The sequence below is a fragment of the Arachis hypogaea genome, chromosome 17 (genome assembly GCF_003086295.3).
Source record: "Arachis hypogaea cultivar Tifrunner chromosome 17, arahy.Tifrunner.gnm2.J5K5, whole genome shotgun sequence".
Taxonomy (NCBI): domain Eukaryota; kingdom Viridiplantae; phylum Streptophyta; class Magnoliopsida; order Fabales; family Fabaceae; genus Arachis; species Arachis hypogaea.
In genome coordinates, this window is record NC_092052.1 from 106748362 (window position 1) to 106772340 (window position 23979).

Sequence of the window (23979 nt, forward strand, 5' to 3'; positions counted from 1 at the left end):
ATTAGATGTGTTTTTATATAAGAGAAAACATTCAATTCATTGAATGTGTAAAGTTTTTTAGAAATATTTAATATTTCAACGTCACTGTTAAAAATTTTTGGTGTCAAAACAAAAAATTTTCTGTGTCACGTTTAAAAAATTGCAATGCTATTTTTTTGATAAATTCTACACAATTCAAAACAACAACTTCTTCTCCTCCTCTTCTCTCCATCATCATCGTCGTTGTCATCTTCTTTTTTTACATTCTCATAATTTTTGTTTCACCTTCTTAATAAAAACCTATATTATAGTTACCAAATTTCAGTGTTAAAATTAAAAATTTCTTGTGTCTCAATTAAAAAGTTTTAGTATTTTTTTTATAAATTCTGCATAACTTAAAATTGTATTCCTCCTCTTCTTCTTTTTCAGTTTAATACCACACAATTAATTCAGTGATAACAAAACATACACCATTTAGCTACACAAAATTTTTGGTAAATGACACAAATTTTTTTTAAAGAATTACAAATCTAAAATCTTAACTACTCAACCAACAAGATACATTCAAATATATTTTGAAACTAAAATATATATTAATTTATTGTAAATAACATCAAAATGGCCAAACCTCTTATATATGAAATCAATATCATCCAACTATTTTAATGATAAGAAAAGTACCTCATTTAGTTGGAAATGATACGGTTAAAAAATTTCTATGTAATGATTAAAAAATTCCGGTGTCAAAATAAAAAAGTTCCTATGTCATAGTTAAAAATTAAGAAATTTTACATAATTCAAAACTCTTCTTCTTTCTCATCTTCTTCCTCTTCTTTTTCTTCGTCATTGTCATCACCATCATCATCTTTTTCTTATTTCACATTCTCATAATGTTGCAAAATACTAGAAAGAGAAGGAAGAAAATTTCTTTTTCTTCTTGTTTCACATTTTCATAATGCTCCAGTAAAAGGAGTAGAAAAAGAAAAAAAATGCAAAGAATAACAACATCAATAAAAAAATGACGATGAGAAGGAAACACGCTGAAAAATAAAAGAAGAACGGGGATACAAATATTCAAGTTAGTGGAGAGTTGAAATGTGTAGACAGCTGATTTTTATTGATTTTAGACTAATTTAATTAGATTTTATTACTAAAAAAACAGTAAAATTTATATTTTACTCAAATAGTATATAAAATTTTAACTTTATTAACGTTCATCTTAATCAAGTTTTTAAGGCAGTAAAAAGATTAATTGTCTTCTATTGTTTAGTCAAAAACATAAAGGCCTCTCTAAGGTCAATTTTCATATCACTTCAATTAAAAATTCGCAGCATATTAACCACAATTCTAGTCATTATTCGATGTCACAAGGCACATGTAGTTTCTTAATCTCCTTTCTGTTGTCACTCTCATCCTCTCTTTGTCTCCAATTCTTTTGGTAGAAGCAAAGTCACTTTCCTTTTCCATATAATAGCAACAAGAAGAAAAGCCACACATAAAATGTAAATCCTATATAATCAATTCTAAAAGAGAATCTCAATCCGTGAAATAGATTAGGACAAATATAACTCAAGGGTTCACTATACCCTCTTTGTTGGCCACTGACACAGGAAACTAAATGTAATCAACCATGATCATCATCATAATCATCACCATCATCATCAGCATTATCATCAGCATGCATAGCACCACTAGGCCTAGCTAGGGGTGTCATCTTCCCACGACGACATTATTGTCACGTTCTGGAGCATTAGTAACGCACCTTGGATGCACTTCATAGCCACATTCGAGACACTGGTAGGCCCAATTAGATCCTTGTTCATCACACACACAGCATATGAATGGCCCACCTCCATTCCCATCAGACACCAAATTCAGCTCATGTCTATGCCCTTCATGGCGCACCAATCTCGGAAGCCCCTTCGCCTCTTCAGTTAGTTGTTTCTCCAGCTGTAGCACTTTCTCACCGGTGAAAGGGTATGCATTCTCTTGGTACAAGTTTATTAAGTTCCTCCCGTGCCCCGTTATGGTTTTACCAGTGGGACCTATGATTACCAAGCAAGGAATCCCTTGCACATCGAAGTGCCTAGCGAGGTTCTTGATCTCTGGGTCCCCAAAAGGCAAAGCTAGCCATGGCATGGTACCGTAGTAAGAGTCAAATGATGCTTTGTCACGGTCGTGGGAAACCAGCACTATTTCAAAGTCTTCCTCTGAACCCTTTTCACTTAGCTCCTGCTTGATCTTGTGATAAATGGAAATTAGTTTCGGAGTGAACTTCGCGCATGGCACGCACCATTCCGCTGAAAAGTAGAGTCCAACAGTTTTACCCACTAAAGATGCAATAGGTACCTGTTTTTTGATTAACAACCCTTCTGTTAAACAAACAAATGATAGAATCCAAACTACCAAGAGTTTATTTATTTCCAGGTCAACCTACGTATAAATGGGTTCTATAAGCTAGGTTGGGAATAAATATGGCCAATCTACTGAAGCAACTAGCTAGCTAGAGTAAGAATCTCAGATATTATTTATATACTAAAATCAATTTATATATAAATACGTGTAATTTAATTTATTTTAATATATATTTATATTCTAACATGTATTTTATATTATTGAGTTATTGATTTTAGTATACAAATAGCATCATATAAAAATATTTGGTAATAAGATCACAAATTGAAAACATATTTCTAATTTCTACCTAATTATATTTTTTTGATATTCCCTACGTCATTAATTGTCACATTAAAATAATCCGTACAATAAAATGTAATGTTACAATTATATTTTCACGAAGTGAGTATAATAACTAAAAGAATACAAGGAAATTGTTATATATATATATACTAGTCGCTATAAACAAGCTTAGTTGGAACTTGGAACAGTAGCATGCAAGCAACTGAACAAGTGCAAAAGGATATGAAGAAATAATTAGAGCGGTTTACCTGAATGAGTCCGGATTGGCCCAAAACATAGTCTCTATGCTGGTTAGCAAGTAAATTAGTGAGAGTCTGGTTCTCACGCTTCTCTCTCTCTTGCTCGTGCAACTGCTCCAACCTCTCCTTACTAAAAGGATAAGCTTGGATTCCATAGCGATATATAAGTTCAACCCCATCGCGAATTGTCGCATCGTCTTTGCTTCCATCGGGTTGCAACATAATCAAGCATGGAATGCCTTCCACGTCATACTTTCTGTTCAAGGCTTTCTTCGTTTCCAAATCTGAGAATGGAATTGCAAGCCACGGCATGGTTCCATAGAAGCCATTAAAGGCGTCCAAATCCTCGTCAGAGGACACATACACAATCTCAAATTGTTGAGGGACACTGCTTTTCAGCTCCTCGTAGATTCCAACTAGCATTTGGGTGAATCCACGGCATGGTGGGTACCAGTTGGCACCGAAAAATAGGCCCACTACTTTTCCTTCAAGATCAGAAACTTTCACCTGTACCCACCACATATATAATAGCAATTATTAGCTTTTTACGCTCCAATTCTTACCACAATTGTTAACTGTTATTACTAGTGATTACTTACTTACAATGAATCCTTAAATTTTGTTCAAGTACAACTCAGAATTACGTTGCAAAATAAGTAATGCTAGATGCTAGCTAGGTGCTAACCAAGAAACTAAATATTGATATTCATATGCTCCTGTAGCGGTGCACATGTAACACGTTAAAAACATTAAATATCCCTAATACGCACACATGAACATATTATGAATGCTTATTCATGAGAGGTAGTGGCCTGGTGTCAATTATAATCACAAAATTGCCAAATATAATAATCCTTGCTACTACTTTGAGTTTAGGAGAGTTTGAACTAACGGCCTGAAATATAACGAAAAAATGAGGTAGTACATATCTTGTATATACATTTATCATGATATAAAAGTAGGAGGTACCGAGGTACTAAGAAGGGAAGAGAAGAGAAGCGGATAGAATCGAGTCCCTTCCAGATTCACGAAAGGGACATGGCACCGAAATGGCCCACTGTTTGTAGGCAATAATAGGCCACGTGTACAAAGCAAAGAGTAAATGCTAGATGAACGGTTTAGGTGACACTTGTCCTTCGCCTGGGATGCTCGGTCCTCCACGAAAGCAACATCGAAGGAACTCACCATCACATAATGAAAAGAACTATCAAACATTGGCCATGTGTAGCTCGTGAGTGCGTTTGCCTCTTCCTCGCATCTTATTAAGATCTAACAACTAATTAAGAAATGGAAGCAACCGAAGCTAGTTTAGCTCTAAACGAAACAAGTAAACACAACCTTTGTGTTAAGAAAGTGAATGCAATCTATGGTTTAATTAATTTTGTTTAGGATGGTTTCCTAAAATAACAAAGAATGAAAAGGAAAAAAATGATGGCAATTCACTGTTGTATGTCAAGATAAGTAGATAAAGGACAAATGGTCCCTTATGCAGCACAGCAAAAGATGAAACCTGCTTCTCTCAATAGTTTATTTATATCCAAATAGCCAGCTAGCTACCCCGTTTGTTTGGGCGGTGAAAAGGACTAAAACGGGTACGCCTTCTTACTTGGCGGGGTATATATTCAGTACATAAAATATAAAGAAGAATTATTTTTAATCAAAGTATTCTATCTAGAGAAGACTTTTACCTCTGTGATTCATAATTTATATACAGTAGATACTATAATAATTATTTACGTCTTCAGCTGACCAGGATCATCAAGCAAGCTATAACCAGCCACTTTTTGAAATTGAGAACATTTTGTCAAAATACTAATAAATTTTAAAAACCTAATAATCTAGAACTTAATTGGAATATAGATTCATCATATAGACTCTTCTAGAGCTAGCTTCTATCCATCCATTTCATAAATAATTTCAAGAATTATAGTATGTGAATACATAAATCGGGAAGCTTGTGCCAAAATCTGCCAGGGAAAAGATGACAGACAAAGTTCCGGCTCTTGGTAATATAATATCTCGATGACCAATATAATTTAATATTGTAAGGATTATTTGAATATGAAGGATAGAAATTTAAATATTTTTCTCTTATTTACTTCACGCGGCGATTCAACATAATAAGGTCACCCACCATCGGCCACCGCGGCAAAGCCTACCAAGCAAACAAATTTTCTCTTTTCTATATCTTTTAAGATGTTATTAAAATAATTATACAAAAAACTACATCAGATAGAAGTCTCAGCAAATTAAGACAAATACAAAAGCAGCTTAGACAAGAATTGCACACAGTGATTTGTAAATAATCATACTATTAATATTTACTATGCATAAATTTCTTGAGTATTATTATCATCCAATTAATTTCTGAGGGAGCTCATGTTAATAATTTCCGGCCAAGTATAAATAAAAGCTAAACGGTTATGGAGAAGCAAATGAAGCCAACGGCGAAGATGTATGAAGGAGCTTCACACAATCATATATATCACAATAATAGATATATAAAGATCAGAAAAAATAAATAAATAAAATAGATGATGAAAAAGAGGGTGGAGGGAACTGACCAGCAGTGACCACCGTCCCAAAATAACACTTGGAACTAAAGAAGAAGAAGAAGTAGTAGTAGTAGCTTAGGAGCATAGTTTGGTTTTCGTTTTCGGCTATTACCCGATGGACGAAACTAGGTAGAGAAAGATGGGGAAAGAAAAAACCTAAGTCCCCGTTGGAGAGAGCAGAAAATCACGATCTTTGGAAGAAAGCAGTTGTGAGAATCTATTATAGCTTGAAACTTCATCCGAGTTACCATTATCCTTCACCACACCTTCATGAGTTCCTTCCTTCATTATCACCGTCCTCATCACTCTTTCTCTCTTTCTCTTTCTCTTTCTCTTTCTTAAATTAGCTTTGATATTATATATTGTTGATATCAGTGTATGGTTGAAATTGAAGGCACTGTAAAAGGAGAGTGGAAGAAGAACTTCCCATACTCTCCTCTTCCGACATTTATATTCCATATAAGTGGAACCGTATTCTTTCCACATCATTGCATCCTATGCACATCCACAAATCACACATCAACACCTTCACACGTAGCATTCATCCGCACCCGCGATGGGGATTTCTTCCCTACACCGCACGCACATGGGGGATGATGCTGCAGCACCACTTGATTGCAGCCATCTCATTATATGTGCACGCTTTGAGCCTTTCGCTTGGTGTGTTTAGGTCAAGCCGTCAAGGGGTGCCAAGCTACACGCCACGTGTAGGGCCCTGCTTCTTCCAATGGAACGTGCTGTCGCACTCTTTAGTGTGCCGTGGCAGCTATGATATTATGAGGTCCGTGCTGCTATAAAAGACTCTTGAATTTTGAGTTAAATTGATGATGCTTGGATACGGCAAATAAACCCATCTTATGACACCTGTCACTCCTTTAATTCCCTTTCTACACTTCTTTTTATCATCTAGCCTTTTTTTTTTTTCCCTCATTTTGTTAGATATGAAAAAGTTTCGTGTGTTTTTGCTAGAAATGGATCAATTCAGTGTAATTACAAAGAGGTAGAAGTCGCAAGGGGAGATCTAACATGTAGATGGTGCGTTGAGCTATGTCGGAGACATTTTTTAATATGTAAATTGTGTGTTGGACACGTATTTTATATTAGTTTGATGTTATTTAACATATGTTTTATATATTGAATTTTTTTTATTTATCTAAAAATTTTGTTTATAAATAATACAAAATTCGTTATTATTTTATTTCATCGAAAGAAAGGTTATTTTAGTGTGTTAGTTGTGTAATGAAAAATATTTTAAAAATATTAGTGTATTATAATGACGAAATTATATAAAATATACATAAAAGTATAAAATTTGTATGTGAAAATCTACTTTTATTTGTAATTTTATGCACTATAATATTTACAGAACTACAATACAATACAGTCTCTATTAAAAAATATAGAATAATTATTATCTACTAAAATATATAAATTAACCTCAAATATTATAATTTACACACAAATTATATGTGATAACACTAAAAGTAATTATAAATGGTAACACTACAAGTGATATTAACCAAATAAACAATAACAATCTAATTACAAATAGTAACATTAAAAATAATATTAATTAAATAATAAACTTTAAATAAGTGAAAATAATAAATTTATATAATTAATATGTCTCAAATAATTGATAATATATGTTGTCGTTCACGTATAATTACATACCACTTTTGTTAAATACACATTTATAATTTTTTTTACGCATAATATAATATTCCCTCAAAATACACTAACTACTCTATTTTTTTTTTTAACACACGAATAACATAATATTTTCTTTTTAAACTTTTTTTCTCTCTCCTAGATGAATGCTTACTATGATAGCAATGTTTCTCTCCAAACCTTTTTAAGAACTCCGAAACATGCTTCATTGTTCGTTTTCTAAGCTCGTTGTCCTGTGCATGTAGAAAGGATTAACACGTACCTTGTGTGTTGGTCAATATATAATTTGCGGAATTTTTTATTTTAATAAATAAAATAAATATAATAATTACAAAAATAAATAATTTTAAAAAATATTTATTGATTTAAATTCTCTAATCTTATTTTGTTTATGTGTAAATGAGATAAGACACATCAACATGATATGTGGTTATTTCGTTTACAATGTAAACGAAATAGCAGAAGATAAATTTTCAATTGCTATAAAAAATGTGTAACTCTTGGTATTTTTCACACACATTTTATATTTTTTCTGTGTCTCGTTTTTCTGACAAAAACAAGAAATCAATGGCCGGTAACCTTCCTTACATAGATGTGCTTGTTTATCCCAATTGTCGCATGAGAAATGGCGACAACGGGGTGACATTTGAGTGTGAGGATCCGATATTGTTCGCACTCAGCGTGTGAATACGTTGTCGGATTTGAGGAGTTTGATGTTGAGCAAGTTCGGTGGTACAGAAGTGAGGGAGATCGGAAAGGTGAGGTATAGGTTGCTGGCACCCATGGGGAACGGAGTCTTCCGATTTCGGCTATTCCGACTTCAATGTATGTGCACCAAGTTGTTGGACTTGTCAGTCATCAAATACCCTCCAATCAGTAACATAATATAGCACCTGACATATTGTCGAAGGGTCTCCGGGTCGTTTGTCGGAGGCATCTGGCGAACACGATCCCGCAACCACACACTACAAAAAATTATGGTTAAAACGGCGATTTTTTTGGGTATTTACGGCGGTTTGAACCGTCATTATTACCAAGAATGGCGGTTTTAGAAAGTGACGTAATTCTGGGCGCCATTCTGGTTATTACGGCGGTTTTCAGAAAACCGCCACAATTCCCTGGGTTAAAACGGCGGTTTTTGGATAGGTTAAAATGGCGGTTTAAACCGCCATTATTTCCAAATAAAACGGCGGTTTTTAGTTAGTTAAAATGGCAGTTCAAACCGCCGTTATTTCCACGGTAAAAACGGCATTTTTTGTTGGTTAAAACGGCGTTTATGAACCGCCATTTTTACCTTAGCAGAGTGGCATTTTTGGTTGGTTAAAATGGCGTTTGAAACCGCCGTTTTTACCAAGTTAAAATGGCATTTTTTGTTGGTTAAAATGGCATTTTGAACCGCCGTTTTTACCCTGACAATGGTATTTTTATTGGTTAAAACGGCATTTAAAACCGCCATTTTTACCATATTAAAATTACATTTCATGTTGTTTAAAATGGCAGTTATAAGCCGCCATTTTTACCGGATGAAAGTGATATTTTTTATCGTTTAGATATGTAGGTTTAACCGTCGTTTTTACCGTGTTAAACAAATAATTTTTTGTTTAAAATTTCACAATAACAAGAAATCATAACCTATAAACAAAATATTATGTAATTTATAAATAAAGTACTAATCAGATTGAGAAGTTTAGTAAGAAATCATAACCCATAAGATTCAATGTCTCAGTCATTACAAGGAATTTTATGGTTTCAGTTTAGCAATTTAAAAAAAAAATAGATTGAGAAGTTTGGTACACCTTCATGACCACAACATTTTAAAACTACTCCTGCAGGACACAACATTCTCCATTATAGTTACCGTAGCCACCAAAACATTAGCTCTTTGCTTTGTCACTGTCTTCACTTTAGACGAGTTTGATCCGAATGAATGTTGCCATTAATTTTGCATCCAGCAATATAGGATCTTGCCAGCAACAAGTACATGTCTTTCTACCTTTTGTACTCTTTGTATCGAAGAAAAAAGTAACCAAGATAATCAAAATCGATTGGAGACACCTTTGCCTATTCAAATTCCACATTCACAGTCATTATTTCGTTCACAATCATCATAACATGATGAAGATTAATATATAGTAATTGTACCTGAATTAGAGCCCACAATGCCCAGAAAATGTGTGATGCCAGAGCATATGCATTTGCCTCTGCATATAAAGTCTCTAGATCCTCCCTAGCAACTTGTATTAATAAATCAACATATATGTTCATGCTTAATCCATGTAATATAGTTTTACTAATTATGATGACTTAATCAGTTAATCCACTTCACCATGGTAACAAACCTCGTTTGGTCTCTAAGATTGTAAGTAATGCCTGAAAAAATGGTATTGCTCGTTCCTATTTGGGTTTAGGGTTTAGTGGAGATATATGCCAGTGAGTAGAGATGATGGTTAAAAGTAAAGCTTAGCATACTCTGGAATCCACAAAACGCTTCTATAACAACTAAGATTAAGCGACCAACTTAGAGATTCAAATACACTAACAGTAGATTTTCTCAACCGCATCTGTTTGATCATTCTACTGGGGTCCCTCATATAAGCAGCGACTTGATTAGTTATATCCTGTTATGAAACAACACATTATGAGTAAAATAACATGCCTCTCACATTGCAAAATCCTCAGTCCACTTTCAGAACCTGACCTGATTAAACGCATGCAATTTGCCTTTAATGGCAGCAGCACCAGTTGTCACTTGTGTTATCCTCTGCCATTTGTTGATTGACTTGTCTCTGGATGATGCTATTCTACAAGATACAATACATGAAACTTGTCAATTATACATGAAAAAAAGAGCAAAGAATCTTAATAATGCACCGAATTGAAAAAATTCATGGCGCACAGAATTAGTACGCACTTAAAAATTACAATAATACCGCTTGTGTCTGAGAAATCTGTGACCAAATTCGTAGAGACTTCCAAATCTTTTGATGACCTCTCTAGACCTTCAAGAGAAAGGGAAATCTCTCTTTAAAAAGAACAAGAAAATAAATGAAAAAGCGCCTAAAAATTAAAATATTAAGGACTCAAAAAAAATTGAATTATCTTTAAACTGGAAAGGAGTAACCAGCCACCAAGAACTCTTCTTGTTAAGCTATATGTTTTTGTTTGATTCAGTCATAGCAGAACAAATTATTTTGGCTAAAAGAGAGGAATCACCCAAAAATATTTGTACATGATTCGTGCCACCCATTCCTATGACTGTATATTAAGCACAAAATAGATATTTTTTCTTTCATATGTAAGTTCCAAGTCAAGAAACACACCTCTTGGAGTTCCAATATAGAATCTAAAGTCTCCTTGGAAGAAGTAATCAAATCTGAGTATGCTACTCTAACATTTTCATCTGCTTCACAAAATGAAAACTTGACTGGATCCTGCAGACAATATTCCGTGCTATCAGTCATGAAACTCAAATATGGTGAATATCAAATTGCATTAAATCTTAAAATTGGGATAGGAAAAGACCTGAGGTAACCTATTTGAACTTGAAAATGGCTTCTGAAGCAAGAACCTAAGCTCAAGAATTTTGTACCAGAGGGCCTTGAAGACAAAAGTCAGTGATGTTAATATAAAACCAAATCAGACTTAAAAGTATATGTACATTTTACTACCTGATATTATTATATTAATCATTCCTCTATTAAATGCCTCTGAGTTGTCTTCTGTTCTATGAATGAAAGACCATTTAAATCCTCCATCTAATTCATGCCTGGTACAAAGGTATTTTTTCAAGTGCTCAAAAAGCTAAGGATGAATTGTGAAGTACTCTAAAAAAAACAAATATTTTAAGATGATTGTTCTTTTAAAAATATTATATGCACACTAAAAGTCAATTATTATAGATTTATATATAAATATATATATTATTTGATTTATCATTTTCAATACTAGTAAAAATTTAATTATAAATTTTCATTTGATATAGAAATTTAATTACATATTTTTGAACTAAAAGAATTTAATTAAAAAAATAGCTATGGACTAATTAAAAATTGGTTTCTTATTCTTATTAACGAGAAGTGATCATGAAAAAATGTGATTATTCTTTATTCGGGTATAATAATTGATTTTGGCATATAAGACTATTCATCATGATTCTTCTATTAAAATTGGAGACACTTGTAATTAACAAAAAATGCTATAATATTTTACAGAAATAATACAGATATATAATCAAGAAAAACAACTTACCAACTTTGTAGAGCATGTTGAAGAGACTCCCATTGTCCATGTACTCATATGCAAGAAGCTTCTCTTGGCGGGAACAATAGTAAGCAAGAGGTTGCAACACAAATGGATGGTTGACTTGGCTAACTTTTCCAATTTTCCTCTGGAAATCACTTTCGGAGATTCCCCAATCCTTGATCCTCTTCACAGCCAAGAACACACTGTTGACCATCGACACCTTGTAGAGGCTCCCATGCATCCCTCTTCCAATCAACTCAACTAGTGCTCTCAAAAAGCATTATTGCCCCCTGTATGTTACAAAACCAGCTATTATATATTCATATATAAAAATATATATAATTTAATTTATTTTTAATAATATATTTTTCTTTCCTTGGTGAGGGACTAGGTGTACATTCTGCTGGAAGCGGCGATCCACACAAGTCAGGATTTTCAGAAAAGCTTTTCACACAAGTTAGGATTTTGAAAACTAACAAACAATTAAACCTTATTATATTTATAACTAATCTTTAGCTCATCAAAAGATGAATTTTGCATTTTATAAAACTCTTCATTTTGCATTTTATAAAAAATAATGGTGTACCATAAAATTTTTGGATTTGTTTAATTTGGATTTTGTTTAATTTTACCAAATATAACTAGAACAGATTTAGAAAAGTTTGGCAATAGCACAAGAAACTCACTTACCTGGTGGACATGCAAGGCTGCCTTTATTATGATGGTGTCTTGTTTGATTAGTTTCTGAAACGGGAATGACAACTTGATTGAGGGAAGATGGAGGTGATAGGTGCATTTCCTATAATGAATTTATTATATATAGCTTAGTTGATGAGTGTGAAGTATGAAGGTTTATTATTGTAAAGCATGAGCATGAAAAGGGTGCTTTAGATACACTTCTGGGCACAACCACCAGCCACAAATAAATATCTGCATGAAAATCTCTCAATCATTGAACAGAACTCAAAATTAACTATTATTTTCCTTTTTGTGATTAAAAAATTATGTATTAAGTGACCTCAAATGTTCTGGTACTAGACTAAACAAACCTCTGATTTTGCATCCTTGATTGAAGAAGCAATTGCCTCAAATGTAGAATGACCATCTACAAACTATTTTTTAATTATATCTAGATATCATGTTTAAATAATAGTGATAGTAAAATTAAAGAAGAAAAAAAAAAGAATTGAAGATGAGTAGTAAAAAAGAACTGCAGAATAGAACCTGAACAAAATTAAAAAAGAACAATAACTTATAAAAGAAAACTAATGAATTGAGTTAAACGAAATGTGTCACACCCATTAATAAAATTTGAGGAACTTATATATACAAAATCTCACCAAAGACTAAGGCAACGAACCAACGAGATATATCATAGCTGCTATAATAAAATCTATCTTTCTAAAGCAACTAATCTTGGTTTTCTTGATTTTCCAAACTTTTAGCTTGCTGTATTATATTATTCTCTTCCTCAGATTGGAGCAAAGAAGTTCCACGACAAATGGAGCATACATGGACAAAAAGGAAAACAATCAATTTGACGTTGCAATGCACAAGCATTGCAAGTGCAATGCTCTTTCCACAGCTAATCGGACCATCTAACACAATTTGCTTCCTAACTTTAACACCTAAAAAATTGAAAGACACACAAATCACACTGAACTTCACTTTAAAAAAATCAAGCCAAAAGAGAGGGTGGGGGAATCAAGCCAAAGACACATCACCATCAGCCTCAAATATGCATATTAATAATAATCTTTATTATATATCCAATACATATAAATATATTACATATAAGAAAGAGAATTGGGTTCAATAACTACCTTTTGGTCTCTGTTAATTGTATTAAATCTTTTCTCAAGTCCATAAATACATTTAGTATAGTAACTATCTCTCTCATTTTTATCTCCAACAAAATTACTCCTATCTATCAAACTTTCAAAACATGAAATTTAATGTCTAATTATAATAATATCTAAAAAAATTTAAAACTGCAGCTTCAATGGGAGCAGATTAGCAGTGTGGCAATCAAGCTTCTAGTAGTAATAATAATAATAATAACCAAAGAGCAAAAATCACCCAAAATCAGAATCAACCATAGAAAAGCAAGCCAAATTCCATATATTAGGATTAAACACCCAATACTCATGTGATTTTACCTTATCTTTTGAATTATTGTTTAAAATACGTAATCGATTTTAAAATGATACTGAATCAATTTTGAAATAGAAGAAAAAACAAAATTCCTACCTATTGAGCAAAAGCAGAAGCAGAGTATAACTAAGCATGCAGCGATTTGAAAGATTTAACCTATAATTTACAAACTGAAGCTGGAAAAAGAAGAAATAGCACTCACATATATGAAGCTATTCTCCTGCGCTTGGTTTCCATCATCAAACACTGTCATTATCAAAATTTACATCACATTTATCAAATACAACATAAGCATTCATTCACACAGCAACAAGAATACATTTATTTTTATTAAATAAAGAAAATCTAAATAATGTACTTCTTGTTCAATTTAACTATATTCGTATTAAAGAAGAGACTCATCACAGTATCAAAATGCAGAGAATCGCACTTTTGAACCCTAGAATGTAAAAAGATAGAAAGCTGACCTGCCGATCTAGAACGAAAGGGAGGCACTGAGGATTTTGGCAGAGAAGACACAGAGAATGACAAGGAGGAAGCTGGAAGAGGAATCACCGAAAAAGATCGCGACGGGAGGAGATGTCGCTGAAGGAGATCGCCTCCAGGTGTTGCCGGAGAAGATCGTCGCGGAGAAGATCGTCATTGAAGGATATCGTCACAGGAGGCGAATGCAGAAGGAGATCGCCGCTGGAGAAGCTGTCGCTGGAGGAGATGCCACCGGAGAAGATCGTCCTTGGAGGAGATCGGAGAACGCCACTGAGAGAGTTTCACTTTCGGGTTTCACTTTTTCACCAGATAAGATACTTAGGGTTTCTTGGTTTTGGGCTTTTGGCCTTTTTTTTTAAATACTGGTTTCAATAATGGCGGTTGAAAACTGCCAAAATCACCAAAAAATGCTATGTTTGAAAAATTAATTATGGCAACATCATAAAATGCCATAATATCCAAATATAATGGCAGTTCTTTAAAGCTGACATAATATAAATGCCATTTTAAACTCTTTTTTTTGTAGTGACACAAGCTTCAGGGTCAAAGACTCCTTTCTTTGCGCAGCCTACTGTACTGCCACTGGAGGCTTGGCACCAAGCATCTGTTCCACCAATGCCCACGTCTCAGTGCCATACCACCTACCGAAGTCACGGAGGCACCTCCCAACGGAGTTACCGTGTGTGCGTAGGCCTAGGTGGTACGCCACGTCCTGCAGAGTGATAGTGACCTCACCCACGGGAGATGAAACATGTGCGTCTCCGGACGCCATCGCTCCACGAGTGTCGAAATTAGAGAATTGTCAAAAGTGAAGTCCCTGAGGGGCACCGTGTCGCCGAATCCGGCCTCAGCCAGATACGGGACGATGGCGTCGGATGGAGGAATGGTATGACTCACTTGTCGAGGCAGTAGAAGGCGAGGCCTCTGAAGAATAAAAAAAAAAAATTCAAGCTTAAAAAAAATTCAGCTAGATACTGACTTTTTCGGTTTAGTAATTAGATCATCTTAACATGATACACAACACATTAGAGGTTACGCAAATATTTCTGTCTAACTTACAGCTACTTCTACTTAAGCATATACTTCGATGTTTCTAGCCTACACATGTCTTTAAATTACATATTCCATACTAAGCAAACCCTAACTAGAACGTTATAAATACTAACAACCTAGCACAACTAAAACAGAGTTTCAAACTAATAATTATGTCATAACAACTACGTACAAGTAAATATAGTTCTAAATTCCTCCTAGAGACCTATCCCTAAACCACTTAACTACATTATGCCTCTTCAGAACTACCCTAACAATGGTCACATACTTAGATTAAACAAACAGAACACAACTAACCTTGAAGTCGGCCTCCCCAGCGTAATGCGACGTCTCGTTCAGCCTGTTGATGTCTTTGTCGTTCCCCGTCTGGCGCGCCATCATCATATCAGTCTAAAATAGGGTAAGAAAGAGTTAAAAGATGGGAGAAAGAGGTTGACAAAGTCAAATGGGGCCCGGAATGAAGCTGTAAACGACTTCTACTTATAAGTGCGGACATGCCTTATCTCGTTTACAGTGTAAACGAGATAACTACATGTCATGCTGATGTGGTGTAAACGAGATAAGACTGGATAATTTAAATCGATAAATATTTTTTAAATTATTTATTTTGGTAATTATTACATTTATTTTATTTATTAAAATAAAAAATCTGTAAAAATTTCTAAAAGAAAATAATGAGAATTTCTGAAAAAGACGACTCCACTGCATGCAACATACAACTTGCGTGTTGTCTAGAGTGTGCCACGAATCTCTTTTCTTGTCTTCTTTTCTACAACACGCTACCTGCATGTTGGTCAGCATGTTGTCTATGTATTGACTTGTAAATTTACAATCCTACATAACACGCGATGAATCAAATATCTGTATAACACAATAAACTTTTTCATATTAAAAATAATTTTATTATTATTATTATTATTATTATTAGGGTTAGAAATCATTGAAGGGGATGAAGGAGTGTTTTTTCTTTACGGTAGCTATTAGTTATGGTTAGAAGTGAGTCAAATTCAGTTGACCAAGATTAAACTAAAATTTCAAAAATTAAACTCAATTCATAGTTCAACTTATTAATATGTACTTGAACTTATTTGTAAATTTAAATTCTACTCACCAAAAATTCACAAATTTATACAAATTATATAAACATATTCCATACTTCTATATAAATAAATAAATAAATTATAATTTATATCCTAATTGTAGTTATACATAAAATTATATGTTTGTGTAAAATTATTATTACAAATTAAAACTAAAAGAATATTACATTTAAAGTATAAAATATGTAATATATATTAATATAAATAATTATAATAAATAACATATATAATAAAATCAACTCACAAACTAATAAATCGAGCTTACCCAAATTTAAATTTGACTCATCATTTAATATATGAGTTCAAATTCAGATTTAAATTTGACTCACGAACTCATGAGATTAGCTTATTGAACTGTTAACAAGTCGATAACTTAGCATTTAGCTAATAACTTAGAAGCTATCATTCTAAAATTTTAATTTACTTTTCATATGATTATGAATAATAATATTTGGGTAATTTACATGCATAAAATGGATGAAATTCAAAATTACATAGATATGTTGAACACAATTTAATTACACGCCTCTCCTATTTACTTTTCTATATAAATTAAATCTACTTAATTCGATTTATGCTAAATACATGTAAATCGAATCAAATTGATTTGATTTACTACTTATGCAGTATATACATTACTACTTATACAGATTATTGATATTTCTTACGATTAACTTAAATGTAAGAAATGTCAATAATATGTATAAATAGTAAATCAAATCAACTAGCTAGATTCAATTTACATGTATATGCTGTACAAGTAGTAAATCAAATTTTACACGTATGTATATCCTACATAAGTGGTAAATCGAATCATCAAATCAACTTGACTCGATTTACATATATTTTGTGTACTAGTAGTAAATTGAGTTGAATTGATTTGATTTATATAGAGATATAAATAGAACTAACGTGTAATTAAAGGTGAAAACTCAGGTGCACACGTGAAGTTGATAACTGAGAACCGTTAGATGAAAATTTAGTCAAATCATTCAAATTATTTAACAACTTTCATCTATCAAATTCACGTAAAGTTGACTGTATTTGACTTTTTACCATAATTAAATTGTGTTTATGGCATCTGTGTAATTTTAAAACATTCATTTTATGCATATAAGTTACCCTTAATTTTGTTTGACAAAATATATTAAATATGAGATTATATTTTGATACATTCTTTACAATATATATTTTAAAAAATGAAAAGTTCTATGAGCTTAATTTGATATTTGTACGACAAGCAGTGTTTTATTGCGATGTTTTTGTATGTAATGCCAAAAAATTAAAAAAATGAAAATGAGATCTAAATATTGAATTTGTACTAATTTTAATTTTGAATAATTATCTAATATTTAAAAAAAAAAATCAAATGTACAAATTATTTGTCGTTTATAAAAAAAATATGGTGCATTTTATCTAATAAAATTAATCTTTAGATGATTATAATATCATTTATTTTTTCAGAATTATTTTATTCACAATTAAATCTTTTTAAAAGTTATTTATTCTTATTTTAGCCACAATCATAAGACTCTCATCATTTCTCTTTCCTAAATATTTCATTAAGAAAAAATGGTTAGTCTCAATACCTTCTATTCAAAAGATCACACGACGATTATTCTTTGTATTTCATTAAGTGTAATAAAGTTAAAAGCATAGTTTTTCTGGATATTTTGGATTATTATAAATAAATTTTCAGACATTATTTTTATTTAAAACTCTTTACTCGAGGACAAAAAGTAAATGTATTATATGATTCGGTTTATATGAATTATGACCAAAAGTAAATGATTCCATCGGAATGTTTGCATGCTAAAAAAAAAGGAAATAGTTAATTTGTAGAAAGAAGGAAGAAGAAAAAATAAGAGTATTAGTGTATTGATATGATTCGGTTTATATGAATTATTATGACCAACTAACCCTTTTCGCTGAACAATCCATACCTAGTTTGATAACGCATGATACTCGTATGCAGGTATGCGGTCAACATTATTATTCTACAAGATACTTTAATGGCTTTTCTGCTCCGTACAAAAAAGTGCGCCAGCAAAGTGGATCTTCAATTTTTTAAAAATATAATTTTAAATAATATCAAATAATCAAATTTTTTTCTATATCAATTAATTTTTTTAAAATTAATTTAAATTTAAATTTTAAATCATAAATTTTTAATCTTAAATTCTAATTATAAATTTAAACTCTGAAATTAATTAATATTAGTTAACTAAAAATTATTTCTCTATATTTAAGAAATTAAACTTTTATGTATTTTTAAGTTAAAATAAACGATTTTAATACAAATATATTTTACAATATTAAATTTTGATCTCACTACTAGAAAATTAGTTATTACAGACAGATATTTTCGACGGATTTTATCCCACTAAAATACAGACGGAATTTCAGAGGAATTTTTTTGTCGAAAAACAAAAAAAATAGATTAGCATAAATTACAGACAGAAAAGAGAATCCGTCTATAATTCCGTCAGAAAAATTAATTTTTTTTTCCGTGGAATGGTCCGTCTGTAACTAAGTAGACAAAACGCGCGTTTTATTAAATTATTACAGACGGAAAATCCGTCTGTAATTTAAAATTTTCCCTTGAAAATATTAAGTTAACCTAACTCACATCCTATCCTCTCGCGATGCATTCACACTCCACACTCTCCTTCATAGGAGCTTCTTCCTATCCTCTCAGAACCCATCCTCTCAGATCCTATCCTCTCAGAGCTTCTTCCTCTCTCCGTCCACGTTCTCTCCATCACAGGAGCTTCTTTCACCGCTGCCGCTCTCTCCATCACTCCGTCCACGATCTCATCACTGACAGCAACTGCCATTCGCTGGTCATCCTCATCCACCGGTTCAGGTATGGTTTTGCATGGCTTTCAATTTTCGAATTCTTCTCATTTGAAATCATAGTTCCTGTGCTGTTCAGGTATGGCTTCAGGAATCGAAACCATTACACACTAACAAACCAACAAACCCTAGCAACAACATTATCAATCTTACTCTCACTTTGTAAAGTTGTCTGTCTCTTCGAACCCTAGCTTTTCTTTCAAGACGACTTATGTATTTATTTATTTATTCACTCCCTGTTTCAATTTAATTTTGAATGATTTTTGTCTTCAGAAAGTGCAGCGATTAGAATCTTCTTTGGTTAGATTTCATTGTGGTGTATAAACGGTAGATGATGAAATTTGTACTTTTGTGGTGGTTCTGCTTCATTGTGCTTCAAAATCTCCATCTTTTCCTGTTTACTGTTTGTGATCGATATATCATTCCTTCAAATAAATACTTGTTAGTTGTAATGTGTGCACCTGCATGGCTTCTACTTATTTTGATGGTGTTAACTTTCATGTTTATGTTGGAGATAATGTTATAATATATTCACGTCTATCATGTGTTCAATGCAATGTCTCTGAGGGCCTTATCATGCTCCTTTCTTTCTTTTTTCTTTTTTTTTTGGGGTTAAGCATAACTTTGTCAAGAATTTTGTTTATGTAAATGAAATAAACGAATTAATGTGTTTACTATCTTAAAAAGAGAATCTAAACGCAATGTCATTAGTGCATGTTAAGTGCCTATTTCTAACGGCCTTCCGTGGAAGAATTGGAAGAAACTATGTTAGGAACAGCTCCAAATGGAATTCTTAATGCATCTATCTCAAATGCCTGGTTAGCAAGTCCTTATATTCTTAACCAAATTCACAAATAAACTGATTTGAGTCCTCAAAGAATTGACAATGAACTTGCCTGTTATGAAAGTGTACTAGGAAGTTATATTTTGCAAGAATTAGTACAAAAGTGAGATTTTGTAGGGTAACAATCATTGCCTTCTAATGAAGTTATGGTCCATTGATTCTACATTTTTTTATTAACCTGTTTTAATTCTAAGTCATAATAGGTAAAGTTATAGCTTTTGTTTACTATATTTATTTATGTGCCAGGTTAGAGTACCATTGCTTCTACCTTTCCCTCCTTTCTTTTTTAATTCTATTTTATTCTGGGTCTGTCTTTTCCCCATGTTAATTTTTGTTGTTTCAAAGTAGGCAATATTTTCAACCATTGCTCATTTTATATTCATTATTGTTTCAGAAGCCTGTCGAAGTAAATGCTGAAACGAAACAGGATTTGAAAAGTTTTAAGCTTATATTGGAATATATAAAAGCCTTGCCTGTAAGTGTTGAACTACAGTTTACTCTTCATTATATAGCATGAACTTCTCTCTTACACACTCGCTCCCTCACTGACACGACTTCATCAATGCCATTCTTGAAAACATTACGGTATTTTGTTTTATGGTGCAATTTGCATAGAGGAGTAATTGAATCTATTTTGTTTTCTGGTGCAATTTTTTATGATATTTTGCAAGTGGTATGTCTCTATTCTAAATGTTTGTTTCTTTCCTGTTTGGCTGGAACTGATGACTGATAGGAGCGTCAAATAATAATGCTTTTCAAATGCAAGCGGAGAATCAATTGCTTTCGCCACTCGTTCCTGTTCGTCAATTGAGCTTCCTCAGGTTGCTGGTCCATCATGGGCACCCTTTGCTTCTTGGATCACTGGTTGGTAAGTCAACCTTTTTCCCTTCTTTGCCTTTATATGGTTTCTTTACCAATATAGAATTTCTTAATTAATAATGCCATGTTCTATATTGGTAAATAGCTAAATAACTAGAAATGTTGATGTTATGGTTGTTTAAAAGAATGTAGTTTTTTGGATTATTAGTGGGATTTTGGAACCTGAGGATTAATGGCCATATGTCTTTTTATAGAATGCTTTGAAGTTTGGATTTTGATATAGGGACCATGTAACTAAAGCGGTTCAAATTTGAATATTTAGCTTCTTAGCCTAAGAGTTCTAGGAAGTTAGATCACAGAGCTCTGAGTTGAATAGTTTTGTTACTGCTTACACCAAATCAACTTCTGCCCCTCACTTAATTATCTATTGAATTGCATTTTCAAGTGAAAACTCTGAATGGTGTATGGTGTATTTCATTTCAGTGAGAAATGTATGGTTTGAGGCCTTATACAATTTCCTAGAAAACTCATTATTCATTTCTTACTTTTACTTTTTATCTAACCTGCAACTTTGATGTAGATATATGATCACCAGCATCACATGGGCCTTCTCATAATGGAGAGAAGGGAATTGGCTTCCAAGTAAGAGCAAGTTAAGACCTTGGCTGAGTCTTCTGAGTTAATGCATAAACATGATTCAGCCATGACTAAATCTGCTTTAACTGAAGCAAGACAACGCGAAGAAAGTTTGAAGAGGACAGTCAGAGGTGAATTCGCAGTTAGAAATTCAACTGAACTTTTTGAGTAAATTAGCAAAGGAACAATGGGATGCATATAAATCTGTGATTGATAGCTGCAGCAAGCTCAGATCAGAAAAGGTATTTCTTTCAAATCATATATGGTTGTTTAATTAATGGAAGTAACATCAAAATTAGAATTTTTACTCCTGTGGATGTAGAGTAAACTGATTGATAATGCTCACTGTTAAATAACTAGAACATTTTGGCCTTATGGTATGCCTTGCATTAGATTAAATTTCTACATTCTTGTTTATTAGTTATTTTAATGAGATAGGACATCTTTACTATTAGACTTATACAATTAAGTTGACTTTTGATGGGTTTGAAAGAGATTATATATCCAACTTTACTGTTTGCCTGGTTTTCAGTTTCAAGTGGTGTGACTGAATTTCTAATGCACATATGTGATATCATGTTCTTGAGACTACACTTCAGGCTCTCATGTTCTTGCTTTTCTTCTTGTGTTGATGTTGAAAATGCAATTCTCACAGTGGATAGAGCAAGCTTCTGAACCCAACAAGGAAGCAGTTATTAAAGCATTGCTAGGTGCAAAAGAAGTTATGCTTGGGATTAGATATCATATGCGCCTAATGGGTGAGGCTGCAGGTGTTCCTGTAAGTTCCTTTCATTGATTTGGCACTTATTATTAGGCTTCTTTTGTTTGAATGATGTTGATTATAAATTATATCTGCTGGTAGAATATCACTACTCTTTCCTTGCAATTCATGCAGATTGAACCAGAATCACAAACAAAACTTTTAGATGCTACACTAAACTTGGAAGGAGTGTTGTTGGCTGGAGTTCTAGGAGCAGGAGGATTTGATGCTGTCTTTGCTATTACTTTGGGAGATTCAAGCAGCAATGTGACAAAAACAAGGAGCTCACTCAATGTTCTTGCCCTTCTGGTTAAAGAAGATCCTTGTGGCGTTTCTTTAGAAAGTGCTGACCCTAGAACAAATGAAATCACTTCAGCTGTATCTTCAATTCATATTGAATAATTTATTGTAAATATTGTTTATTTTTAATACGATGAATTTGTTTATTTTTTGAAATATTGTAAATATTCGAATATAAATTAGATAAGAATTTGTATTAAATTTATATTTATTTTGTATGAAAACAAGTTTATTTTGTAATTAGAAAAAGTAAAAAAAATTCTATTTTACCTTACAGACGGATTTACAGACGGATTTTCTGTCTGTAATCATGATTTTCCAAAGTTTAAATTACAGACGGAAAATCTGTCAGAAAATCCGTCTGTAATTACAGACGGAAAATCCGCCTGAAAATCTGTCTGTAATTACAGACAGAAAATCCATCTGAAAATCTGTTTGTAATTACAGACGGAAAATCCGTCTGAAAATCTGCCTGTAATTACAGACGAAAAATTCGTCTGAAAATTCGTCTGTAATTACAAACGGAAAATCCGTCTGTAAGTTTGTCGCCTTCAGGAAATGGAGGGAGAATTTACAGAGGGAAAATCCATCGGTAAATAGTAAAAATCCGTCGGTAATTTTCCGACGGAAAAAATCCGTCGGTAAATAATTTTCGACGGGGCTTTTACAGAGGGACAAAATCCGTCGGTAATTTCGTCGGTAACCAAAAATCCGTCTGTAATAAAGACTAAATCTATCTGTAAATCTGTCTGTATTTATCCATTTTCTAGTTGTGTCTGAATTATTTCAAATAATTAAATACTACTTTACATTATATTTTAATTGAGCCCCAAAAATCATAATTGAAGTGACTTATAGTGACAAATAATTTTTTTTTGGACATGAAGTGACAAATAATTTTTTTTTGGACATGAAGTGACAAATAATTGTTAAGGAAATGTATTTAGAGGGTTTGTTTGTTTGTGTATACAATTCACACATTACTACTTGATTGGACAGGTTAAAAAACAAATGAAAAACCAACCCGTCACTTTTTCTTCTCTACAATTTTTTTAGATGCCTTGAAAATATTTTTAAATGAAAAAGAAAATAAGCGCCAAAGAAAGGCCATTATTGTATAAATTAAGTCAAGATACTTAAAATTATGTTTGCCTAGAAACCAAATAGACAATAACCAGCTTTTAGGTTTTAGGAGTATGTATGCGTGGAAACCAAATAGACAATAACCAGGTTTTAGGAGTACGTACTTTCTTCACATAGATTTAGAAAAAAAGTACAACATAAGTAACAGAAGAGTGACTTATGAGAGTTGAGTGAAGTGTATGAGGAAAGAATAGGATGAAACTTTACTAATTAAGGAGATTATGGGAGAGAGTGCGAGAAAGGTTACTTCAGGTAACAAGGAGGGATTACGTAAGGTTAGAGTTAGGGTGACTCATAAGGTTTCATTCCGTGATAAAGTAATCAGGTCTTCTGAAACTTTAGGGTTTGGCAGGGTTGATGTCTTGGATGGTGATACGATGGCAGTAGTCACATGGAAACAAAGTAATCTAATACTTTCGAAGGTTAGCTTTACTGAAGAAGC

The 23979-nt window shown here is 32.6% G+C and overlaps 3 protein-coding genes across 15 annotated transcripts; 1 reads left to right on the forward strand and 2 right to left on the reverse strand.

Annotated features, from left to right (window-relative positions):
* Positions 1-1412: 1412 nt before the first annotated feature.
* Positions 1413-5896, reverse strand: LOC112764783 (probable nucleoredoxin 2). The gene is made up of 3 exons (XM_072223114.1): positions 3888-5896; positions 2928-3425; positions 1413-2328 (listed from the first exon to the last, which is right to left on the reverse strand). The coding sequence occupies exons 1-3, from the start codon at positions 4131-4133 to the stop codon at positions 1690-1692; spliced, it is 1383 nt and encodes a 460-aa protein (XP_072079215.1). The 5' UTR covers positions 4134-5896; the 3' UTR covers positions 1413-1689.
* Positions 5897-8822: 2926 nt separating this feature from the next.
* Positions 8823-14356, reverse strand: LOC140180998 (uncharacterized). 12 transcript variants are annotated; one of them, XR_011875480.1, is made up of 11 exons: positions 14008-14356; positions 13743-13786; positions 12077-12130; positions 11393-11676; positions 10813-10910; positions 10667-10741; positions 10465-10575; positions 10056-10143; positions 9843-9945; positions 9287-9762; positions 8823-9205 (listed from the first exon to the last, which is right to left on the reverse strand). XR_011875480.1 is itself a non-coding variant. In XM_072223121.1 (10 exons), the coding sequence occupies exons 4-7, from the start codon at positions 11438-11440 to the stop codon at positions 10138-10140; spliced, it is 240 nt and encodes a 79-aa protein (XP_072079222.1). In that variant the 5' UTR covers positions 11441-11676; positions 12077-12130; positions 13743-13786; positions 14008-14356; the 3' UTR covers positions 8823-9205; positions 9287-9762; positions 9843-9945; positions 10075-10137. The 12 variants fall into 12 exon arrangements, 7 of the variants coding, with proteins under 7 accessions (XP_072079222.1, XP_072079221.1, XP_072079220.1 ...); XR_011875477.1 differs by having other exon boundaries at positions 10075-10143; positions 12077-12185; XR_011875476.1 differs by having other exon boundaries at positions 12077-12185.
* A 7113-nt stretch (positions 14357-21469) lies between these two features.
* On the forward strand, positions 21470-22550 carry LOC112763618 (phosphomevalonate kinase, peroxisomal-like). 2 transcript variants are annotated; one of them, XM_072222172.1, is made up of 3 exons: positions 21470-21576; positions 21867-22112; positions 22230-22550. In XM_072222172.1, the coding sequence occupies exons 2-3, from the start codon at positions 21966-21968 to the stop codon at positions 22494-22496; spliced, it is 414 nt and encodes a 137-aa protein (XP_072078273.1). In that variant the 5' UTR covers positions 21470-21576; positions 21867-21965; the 3' UTR covers positions 22497-22550. The 2 variants fall into 2 exon arrangements, with proteins under 2 accessions (XP_072078273.1, XP_025665029.2); XM_025809244.2 differs by having other exon boundaries at positions 21474-21576; positions 21990-22112.
* Positions 22551-23979: the final 1429 nt, after the last annotated feature.